Raw genomic sequence first — 10900 nt, 5'->3', positions numbered from 1 at the left:
GCGGCGGCGGCGGCGGCGGCGGGGAGCCCCACGCCCCCACGGGCGCCGGCAACCACAGCCAGCGGCAGGTGAGTGCCGCCCCGCCTCCCCCTGCACCCTCCGTGTCCCCCGGGGCCGTCGGGGCGGCCGTGCTGATGGGAGCCGCCGTCGTGCACCTGTCCCGACCGCCGCCTCCTCCTTGCCGACCCCGAGGGTGTCCCCGCCCGAAGGCTTTCCCCGGGTGTCCCCCGCCCCCCTKGGCTTTAGGCTGTCGGGTGGCACGGGCAGAGCTGCTCGATGCGGTTCGATGCCGTGCGGGAGGCGCCGGGCGGCTCCAGGCGTGTTCCCGCAGCCGGCGCACCTGGGGCAGGCGAGGCATGGAAGCGGCCGTGTCGGGCAGGGCATGTCCCACCCCGGGCATCCTTTCGTGAGGGCACAGCATTCCCCAGAGCGAAAGGGAAACTGATAGGTGTACGGTCTCGGGAAATACTGTAACAAAATGTATGGCTTTCCTTGGAAAGTGCCAAGAGCCAGGCTGACATTAGGTGCTGAAACAGCCAAGAAACTTAGGGTGATAAGTGCTAGSGGTGTGAAGGACAGCGCTGGTGATCCAGCTATCCCGTTCCAGTCTTTTGTGAGGCTTCTCCCATGAAACCAAACTGTATTTTTGTCCGGCAGAGGTAAAAGACTTCTTTATGTTCTGTTTCAATATATTTGCAGGTGATTCTTTTTATTCAGTATTACATGTTGCCTTTCATTTATAGTGGTTGGAGACAGTGATCAAAGCTGCAGAATGACCAGCATTCCCAGACAAAACTTGTAAATCCCTGGTCAGTTCCATGTGTCCTGACCAACTCTTTTCCCCTGTGTCCTAGTGTTAAAAGAAAAATCAACCACCAAATCACGCAGTGAATTGGCAGAAAAATGTATCATTATTATCACCATAAATTTATGTAAACCTCTCATTGTCCCAGTAGGAATCGTAGTACCAGCAGAACATAAAAGGCAAAGTCAGGGGAGTGCAGACTGCAGCGATCACTGTGCTCAGGGGATCCCCAGCTGGTGACCCACAAAATAAACCCACAAAGGAGCTGCAGGAGGGAACCCAGAGATGCAGGCTCAACATCCCAGTCACAACCTGGAGTCGGCTCCCCCCAAATCAGAGAACCTCGTGCTGGGCTTGGTGGGAGTCCTTCTTGGGAGTGCTGAGCCTTGCACGKCGGGTAAGGCCCCAGCATGCTGTCTCTGTTTTGAGCTGCACTTTTATCACCAGCTTGACATTCCAGGATGTTTTTTTCTTAATATCTGCAAGATTTCTGGTAATAATGTTTTATAAATGATGCTTTCTTTCCTCATGGGCACTGGAAATGCCTTTTAAAATGATGTTCCTTGGAAAAGTAAATTTGGAGAGGTTTTTTATGAGGTGTTTGCTATCATTAGAATAACCCTGAATTTGCCTTTTCTTGACAGGCTTGTAACATAATGAGAGAAACATCTGGGCAAKTGGGAACTCTGGGTGATGCCATTTCCCTGAGGAGCTCCTTTTAGAGCACTGTTATAAGGTTAGGGTGAAACARGAGGAAAATCATCTTCAGATAATTATCCTAGATTGTTATCATTGTAGCTGGATGTCTCGTGAAAATCTGTAGGTTGTTGACTTCAAGAACTTTTTCTGTCCAATGATTTTTTACAGATTCCCTTTAATGAACTCTGTGCCTTAAAGCACCATGATAGCTTTAGCAGTTCATATTTTCATAATGTTTTGCCATTTGTAGAATTGAAATTTTTATATACTTCCCAACTGAATTGATTCTGCAGTTATGTATTTGAGAGACTGTGTCTGTATAAAACATTATGGGGAGGGAAAAGGATATTGATTAGAGCAATTGGTTAAACAGATGGAAGTCCATCAATTTTTTCGTTTTATAACTTCCAGGGATTCTGTTGCTAGCTGGAAAATCTTGTAACCTGCTTGAGAAAGTTGCACTGCGGATGCTTTTATTAAGAGCATCCCGATATAGATCTCAATGGCAGGTTTGTGCTGGGATCTTCTGATCTTGGCGGGGTTTGGGCTGTGTCATAGCACCTGCTGAAGGGAAATGCAAAATCCTAGTGCACTGCACTCCCAGGGAGAGAATCCATGTGGGAAACAAAACTGCACAAACTCAGACTTGTTGGTGTAAGCAGGCAGAAATCTCTTAGGGCTTTTCTGTCTTGGTWGGTCTCTGGAGAGAAGTGATTGTGAGGAGCAGATCAGTGTTTCTTTTGATGAAATTTCGTTTGAAAAAGTGTGGCAAATCCAGGACAGAGTAATCTTTGCAGAAACTGTTTATAGACCTCTTTTGACAAGGCAAATTTGTATCACAAGCCCCTGGCAATTATCAAATGGAGGATATGGTATTTTATGACTGTGTTTGCACAAATGAAGTGGTCAGAATTGGGTTCTTTTCACATAAAAGGTTTTCAGGAAGAATCCTTAGTAATTTTAAAATATGGTTAGAGATTTAAATAGTCTAAGACACTTGTAAGCATTTGAAGTCTGATTCATTAAGGAAGAAAGAGCTTCTTTTTCTCCTATCCCTTGGTCCTTCCTGTGAAGGAAGGATTTTGTTGGACAGATTTTGATTCCCTTTGGTCTTTCAGTTCTGTTATCCCCTGCAATTAATTAAACTGAGAGATGAAAGAAATATAGGAAAAAACCCCTTCCAACCCCAAATTGAACAAGTTCTTTTTTTCCTCCCTCTTTTTTCCCCTTTGGTGCCCTTCCCCATGCTGTGGGTGTCTCCAGAGATTCCGGATGTCTGGGATTGTCTTGTGCCACTGTGACTGGCTCTGCTGGAGCAGCAGCGAGGAGAAAATCCTGGAGTTCTCCTGTGTCCCTCTTTGGGATGAGTGAGACACAGCACAGGCTCTGTTGGTTCGCTGCGGCTGCAATGGTCGCTGGAGCTTCGCGTGGCTGCGGTTTCATGCTGCTCTTGGAACTGGGTTGTGGCAGGGCAAGCTAACACAGAATGGGAAATCCACACTGCASTTGTAAAATACCTCGAAGACTTGARTTACCAGARGGAATYGGCCTTGTGTTTCTCTATCAGATTTTATTCCCCTCCTTCCATCGCTTCCAACAGGGGAAAAAAGGAGAACTGGGGAGGGGAGGTTTTTTTTCTGGTGAGAATTCTACTAGGTGTAATTTAATTAGCATCCAGAAGCTGTTGTAGAGTATATTTAGGAAATAAAGAAGTATAAACTTTCTTTTCTAAAGAAGAGCAAATGAGGCTATATTAAGAGATAGGAAAAAAACAGCTTGGATATGTTTTTATCTTTCAACATAGTTCTAAAATGAAGGGAAGGCTTGAGCATAAATTTTGGAAGACATTTTTAATACTTCACGACGCTCTAGAATCTGTGCTTTCATTCTGAGAGAAAATATTTCATCWCAAAGTTTATCCCCATCACTTCTAATTTTTCCACAGCAGGCCTTGCACACCAAGAAAAACAGTGTTCCCACACCAAGAAAAATGACCTTGTAAAATGCAGTAACGGAGCCACCAACAATATATGCCATAGCACATGAAGTCAAATTCTCCACTGCAGTGCTTACAGCGGTGCTGCATTAGCCTCAGACTCGGTAGTTGTGCTTAAAACTGGAGCCACRTAAGAAAACATAATTTGAAAAGCAGCACAATGCTGTAAACAGATTTTTTTTTGTTTTAATGGCCCTGCTCCTGCCCTTGCCCTCCTCTTCAATAAGCGTGCAAGCAATTACAGCGTGTCGGAAATGCTTGCTGAGCCCTACCAGAAGAAGCACATTCTGCTGCCTATAAAGGCTTGCACAAGAGTTGCTCTCCAAGCTGCATGAGGAGCCCTTCACAGGGCTGAGCTCACAATTTTCTCCCAAAATCCCCAGTTCAGCACCATGAGAGGTTTAGCAATGGTTTGCTGCCTGCTACCTTTGCTGGAGCGCATTTCCATCTTTTCAGGGCTCATGCGTTCTGGCCGACCCCTGTACTGCATTCAGGCAATTTGCAAAACGATCTCCAGTCGGATACAGTGGCATATTTCAGCTTTCTGGCTTCCTCAGTTAAGTAGGACTGAAGCTGTTTACTTTGGGAGAGTTTTAGAGCCAGTTTTTTTAAAGCTCATTTGAGCTCTAGGGCTTTATATTAGGCTTGTTCTAACAGGAACCGATCATCTCAGGGATCTTTGAAAACCTGTCGATTCCACGTCCTGCCTTCGTGTTTTCCAGACTGCCCTTAGCCTGTAAAATGTGCCAGTAAGTGGATGTATATCACAGATTTACTATGAACACTAAATCCTTCTCTGCCTTAAGGGAAGTTTCTAGGTTGCCCGGATTCAGAGCAGGTGGTTGTGAATTGGGTGGGCTGATTCTCTGGAACCCCAAAGTCCCTTTTGCTGAAGTGATTCCTTGTCACTGAGGGTGCTGTTTGTGCTTTTTGACAGTGAAACCTGCTCTCTTTGCTGTGTAGGTTCTTAGCTAAAGCTCAGCCTCTGGCTCATGTTCCTCAAGTTATGCAGGAAGATTTAGCAATGGCTTAGGCCATGTGCAGCTCATTCTCTCCTCTCCCAAGGGAGGGAATTATGTGTGCTCTTTMGTGGTTTTGCTAGTGGGCTGTGGCTTGTTCCAGGATTGAGGGGGAAGGAAGGGTGATCAGCTTTAYGTGTGCTAAATGGAAGCAAAGGATAAAATGGGAAACAAGGGTGAAGGGCTGAGGCTGCTGCACTGAGCACAGGACCATTTTCTGGCATCCATTGCTCCCAGGAGAGATTCCTTCACCTTTCAAACCTGGCTCCCGGGCATCTCCAAAATGTATTAATTAAAATTCTCTTCGTACCTATCACTTTGATTAATATCCTAGCAAAGTAAAGTATCCTGGATGGAAAAGAGCTATTACACCTTCAGGGTAGGATGTGGCAAGGTTTTTAGTGTCTCAGACCACTGCAATAATTCAGAACAGGTACTGGAGAATATTTTATTTAGTCACGACTGTAAGGAGCAATGTTAGGCAGGCAAGAATGCAACTTCCTGCRTTAAATTTTACCTTAGATGTTTGGAGGAGGCATATTTTGCTAAACATCTCTTCAGCTCTGCAGCTAACAGTTACTGTACTGCTGATCTGGGATCATCACTGATAAGTACCTGCTCCTAAATCACAAGGTGCCTCTSCATTTTTTCCTCATAACTATAGATCGGAGCAATTTTTTCCTAGTGCTTCATACTGAAGAGTCTCTTTGAGTTGTTYATTTCTGTTTTCAGCAAGATTTATGGTAATTTTCCATCTCTTTGTAGTATTGGGCTATTTGTAAGAGAAAAGCAGAGTGTGTGTTGTTCTAAATTCATTCTAGGCCATCATGTCTCCATTCCCATGGTCCTGGAGCTGGATACAAAACACAGTGGCTGCTGCAGGGAGARGCCCAGTGACATTCCTCCTTTTGCTTTGTCTTCTGTCAGCTGACCCTCACCTGTGCTCTGGGGCTGTGTGTGAGGGCAGAGGGGTTAAAGGGAAAGCTGCTGGCAGGGGTTTGAACCGTATGGATCACTTGGGAGGGACAGATCTGAGACTGGCTCCTGGGAAAGTCTGGAGCTGTGGTRATTTCCCTTGGTGAGAGCAGAGAGGCCAGGCGTGGGTACACAGAAATCCTGGGGGGAGCTGCATTGCTACTTTGCACTTTGRCTCCTCTAACTTGGACAGCCACTAGCTCTGGAGTAGCTTTTGGTTTTTTTAACTCTTGTTGATCATGTAGAGCAGTTTGTTCTCCACAGGAAGAACAAAATTGGTCCATGGCAGCTCTGACAGTGATACAGCCACACTGCTGCTGACTCCCTGCTCTTACCTGATGGGCACAAAACTCTCCTTCACTTCTCCTGTTTTGGGGGCTAGGAGAAGTGCCCTTATGTTCAGGCACGTTTTCCTTCCTAATGCCACAAAAGCAGGAGGCCTAGAGCTGAAGCTCTCCTGGTGGACCCAACAATTCCATCATTGCATTGTGCTGCGTTGCATTGTCCCTGCGTGCTCCCCTGTGCTTTGGGACACAGCTGTCATGACCTGCAGRTAGGTCCTGAGCCCAGCACTGAAAGGTTCTGTGTGCTAAGCTGTTTGACACCTTGCTCCAATGTGGAATTGCTTTGCTGGAGAGACATCTGTTTAACCAATCCAAGTTATGCTGAATGTAAATTGGGAGCTGTGATTTGAGTCAGCATTGTTCTTTTGTCTCTTTCCATATCTACTACATCTCTATATTAGTAATCAATGCTGAATTGTTCCAAAATGGTGGGAAACACCATCAAAGAAAACAAAGAACAATGAAAGAATTGTCAATAAGGTGGAAACYCCGGCTGTGTTATGTCACAGCATCTGGAAACTTCAGAGAAAGTGAAATGCAGAAGGCAGTAGTACTGATAATGATGCAGATGGTSCAGGCCTTGCCTGCCAACCTAATAAATATGTTAGAAAAGTTTTCTGAAATCATATGTGATAGAGGGAACTTCTGAAAACCCAGTCACTGGTATGTATTTATGTGGTGGGAAGGAAAAATCAGTTCGAAAATATTGGGTTTTTTTTTTAAGATGCACAGGTTTGTGAACATTAATGCTTAAGAATTTCTCCTTTGTTTACCTTTATTATGTAAAAGCACACAGAGTGCAACTAATACTAGGAAATTATTTTCTATACTTTTCTTAAGCTTACGTTCTTCTGGATCACTTTCAAATCTTGAGACACACTCATATTTCAAACATATAGACAGACAATTGGGATGTGTCCTTTCACAAGCACAAACCCAAAACACTGAAGCAATGTCACCCTGATTTAGCAGCTTTGGCAGCTTTAGCTGKTTGCTTTATGCTCTCCTGTGTGTTTTTGCCAGTCTTCCTTGCAAGCAGGTGTGCTGGTACACAGTTGTGCCTCATTTGTTCTCTTCACGGTGTTGGTTAGTGCTTATTTGGTCTTTTTGTACTACTCTTACCTTGCTGTCTGCTTTAAGACTACACTACACAAAAACCCTTCGAACTGACTGAATAATGTTCAGTTATCAGAAAGATGACTTTTTAAAGTATTCTTTTTCAGCGGTACCATTTTTCCCCCCTTATTTTACTTTTAAAATCTCAACCCAAGCTTAGGGAGGTTGAGGTTCCAGGGTTSAGGTGCAGCTCGTGAGCACAATGAGTCTCCAGCCTGAATGGAGGCACTGTCACAAATGAATAATGAAGTGTAACTTTAAAGTGAAAAATACAGAGTGCTTTAGTAAAAGGCAGAAGGAAGCACTCGATGCAGTGGTTACTGTTGCACTTTAAGACCATTGTGCCTATTTTACAGGTTTTAAAGACAGTAAATGCCAGGCTAAATTCATAGTCCAAAGCATAGAGATGAATAACATTTCCAAGAAATAGMGTAGTGAGCTCATTGGTACATCAGCAAGAGCAGAATGTTTCCAGYGTTGGTATTTCCATGTACTTTCGATTTGAAATACCAGARAAAGAAAGAAAACAGAGTAAAATGYGACTTATTATTGCAATAAGGGATGGCTCGCCACAGTGGTCACTTCTGTGGCACCGTAATGCTGGGTTAGAGGAGCTGGTGTGGGCGGTACTGGTAAGCARTTCCTTTATCCTTTTGTCCTTGTTTTTCAAGTGCTTGGAGAACTCATCGCCATGGGTCATATCTTTTTTATTCCTCTCTTCCAGCAGCCTAGCAGGACAAAAGCAGGCCTGGAGTTGTTCACCTCTGAGCCTTTAATGTATGCAGGTGCTCCTGAAGATGAGAGAGGAAAATCAGAGATGAAATCTCTGAGTGTGCAYTGAAAGGCAGGAGGAGTTCAAACATCCCTTGGCTTTCATGCCTCTGTTCTCGGTGTGTTTAGATTGACCTTGCTCCTCTGACTTCCACAAAGCAAGACAGTGATTTGTGTCAGCTGCAGAGCCAAGATCCTCTTGACTGTGAGTCTGTCACAGCTCAGTTTTTCTACAGAACTGATAAGCAAGAGCACACGTCATTGGGACCTCTGTCCATAAAGATGAGCTGGGCCTTGGCTTTCTTTAATTTCCATCTGTTATGTTTCATGGCACTGAGAAAGCCCAGACTGTTCCACAGTAGTAATTCCTCCTTGGGAAGATGAGCATTTCCTCTTTGGTAGCATGTCTGCTGAGATCAGTTCTCGTGACAAAACCAGTGAGTTCTGTGTACGTATCAAAAAAAGAACCAAATAGTGCCCCATCTGTTTGTGCCACTGGGGCACTCTAAGAAAAGTGGATTCCTCCCTTTCTAAGGAGCAGTTACYGAGTCCATGTTGTCCATGGGCCAGGTTTAACTTCGAGAATGCCTTCAGGCATCTTGCCTTTACATTCCCACTGAGTTGGGCACTCAGGTACTGAGGTTGGGCACTCAATTGAAACACTTTTCTCTAGAGGAGGAATGCCCAGGAATGCTGAGGAGGAGGTGGCTCCTTGCACTGGAAGAGCTGTGCTGCAGGCTGTGATGGAARGAGGAGGTGACTGATGGCAGAGAAGGTGGAGGGAAGAGGACTTGGTGATAAGACAGCTGTTCCTTAAAGCCAGTGCTTCAAAAATTAGTTACACAGCTTTGGTATCTTTATTGCCAGCAGCAGCAATTTTTGCCTGAAGAAACAATAATTACTCCTCTGGCAACAGCTGCCCAAGTTTACTACTGATAAAACATAAATTTGCTTGGTTTGACCTGCCATATACATCAGTGTGGGATTGGTCTCAGTGTAACATTGGTAACCAGATATTTACTAATGTCTGTTTGCACAAGCTACCCAAAGAAACAAAAAGAACTAATTGTTTAAAACAAAAATTAAAAACCAGAGCTGCCCAGCGTAGATTCTCTAACACCCCTCTGTACTCACCTCCTACAGCATGTGAATTGTTCATGCACTATTTAATTTCATAGCCAGACRTTATTTAGCTTCTATTTAGCAATGTGAGAGCAATAAAACTGCCCCTGTCTTTAATGTCTAGAGACACAACTCTCATCTGAAAGTGTCTCTGGAAGTCACCTCAGCGATGGGACTGGAGTTGATTAAGATGCAATGTGTATACTGACATTTTGTGCTCCTGATTTCAAGATTCTCTGGACTGTAGAAGTCTGTAAAAACTCACTGCACAGACCAGGCTATAACAAAGCAGCTAAAGATTCTTGTGACATGAATGCTGCCATTTCAGTTTATTTGAATGGCACTGGCATTTTGTCTTAAATATATTACTTTTTTTTTGTTGGTTGGGTTTTGGTTTTTTTTGTTTTTTTCTAAATCAACTCAATATTAGGCATGGATATGCATCTTAGCTGAACCATAACCTAGCCAGTCCGTGCCTCTTGCCCTGTGGAGTGCCCGGAGTTTTTCAAAACATGTAACCACAGTGATATTTTTATAAAGGAATGTTCACCTCATGGGATTTTTTAAGGTGTTCTATTTTTTTTTTYCAAGTTACAGCTTCACTTTATTGTACATGATGTCCAATAAAAAAGATATATGTCTGCTATTGGACTTTGAAAAAGGGCCWTGGTGCCTATTCCATTTAAAGGGAATGAAGTCAAGCAGTAAATTTGCTGGTCGCCCTTTTCATATTGACTGTATCTTGGCCAGCAGTTGGTCTTTGATGTTGTAACAATAGAGCAAAGGCAGAGGAGGAGGAGGATTAGGACCTCCATAATATAAAAACAAGCCTGCATTCATCATGATTTTTATAGAGCACAGTCCCTGTCTATTGGAGGTTTGCAGTGTAGACTTAATGCTCTGCAGAGGAGTACGGCAACTTTAACATTTGCAGGTGGTTTACAATTCATCCATCAATACTCCTACCATCTCCTCTTAATTCAGTTTGTTTAGGCATTTAGCATCTAACTTCTCCTGTCTTGTTATTCCTTTCTACAATAGGAAAGCAGATMCTTTTCAGGAGAGGGCTTCTGGAGTATCATTTTCCATTATGGGGGTTGATYGTCGTGTTATTTATGAAAGGCTGGCTGCAGCTGGCCAATAGAGTCTCTGTTCCTCACCTTGGGCTTTGGACTCCAGGCTTTCAGTGGGAAAGAATAGAGGGCTTGATAAGTGTGGAGAATACACATGTGAGACGGGACCCAGGGCAGCCACGCTGTGCCTGTGTCTCCAGGCAAGTCGGACAACAGTGCCAGGGGTTCCAAATTGAGCCAAACATGCAGGAGGAAAAGGGTCATCCATTTCCTGAAAAGGTTTAAGGTTGTGCTGAGTGCTGGTGGGAGTAGACAGGCTTCAAAATGTGAGCAGAGCTTGGAAAGAGACAAATAATCCGTGATGTGCTGTTTCACCATGCGGGAGGCAGCATGAAGGGAGTGTTCCCAGGATTGTGGTGACCCTGCTGCAAGGAGATCCACACTAGAAGCCCAAAGGCAGCTCTTAGGGGACCATCTGGGGCTGCATCAGGTTAAATTGCTTTACTGCACCTAATGCCAGTGGCTTTTGCTTAAGGCATGATCCTGAAGTCTCCTGACAAAGGCAAAACACCTGGAAGCTTGTCTAGCAGACTCCAGAGACACCTGACCCAAGCAAGGGAAGGGGTGGGSGAAGATGCCAATTTGGAGYATTTGACAGTTCAGCACTTGATTTMAGGTTRGATCCCGTGTTTYCTAGGTGTTCAGATTAGACCAGTGAGTCCAAACCATGAGCAAGTCACTGCTTGCCAGCTGAGCTGCAGCAGCTCCTTGGATGAGTTATTCCACCTTCATCCCGCACAAAATACTTTATACTGATGACTTTATACTGATCCATGAGCCAGCACTGAGCACACAAACCCTGCCCAGAGCTCTCCCTGGGCTCACAGCACTGTCCTCAGACCGAGCACTCCGTGGTCACCAAGCACACAGCTCGTCTGGAATATGGATTTTAGTTTGCATCCACTGTGATATCCTTTAGA

The 10900-nt window shown here is 44.6% G+C and overlaps 1 protein-coding gene across 1 annotated transcript in view; it reads left to right on the top strand.

The window, feature by feature from the left end:
- Positions 1-2: 2 nt before the first annotated feature.
- ISM1 (isthmin 1) overlaps positions 3-10900 on the top strand; it is a gene marked incomplete at its 5' end in the record, with an annotated part of 37953 nt that continues 27055 nt past the window's right edge. Inside the window, one exon of the mRNA XM_057369024.1 lies at positions 3-68. Coding sequence (XP_057225007.1) covers positions 3-68 — 66 coding nt within the window. The remainder of the gene's footprint in view (positions 69-10900) is intronic.

This window comes from Malurus melanocephalus, unplaced genomic scaffold (assembly GCF_030028575.1).
Source record: "Malurus melanocephalus ecotype Western Australia unplaced genomic scaffold, MMel_1.1 scaffold_101, whole genome shotgun sequence".
Classification (NCBI taxonomy): domain Eukaryota; kingdom Metazoa; phylum Chordata; class Aves; order Passeriformes; family Maluridae; genus Malurus; species Malurus melanocephalus.
This window is presented reverse-complemented; position numbering and strand designations above follow the sequence as displayed.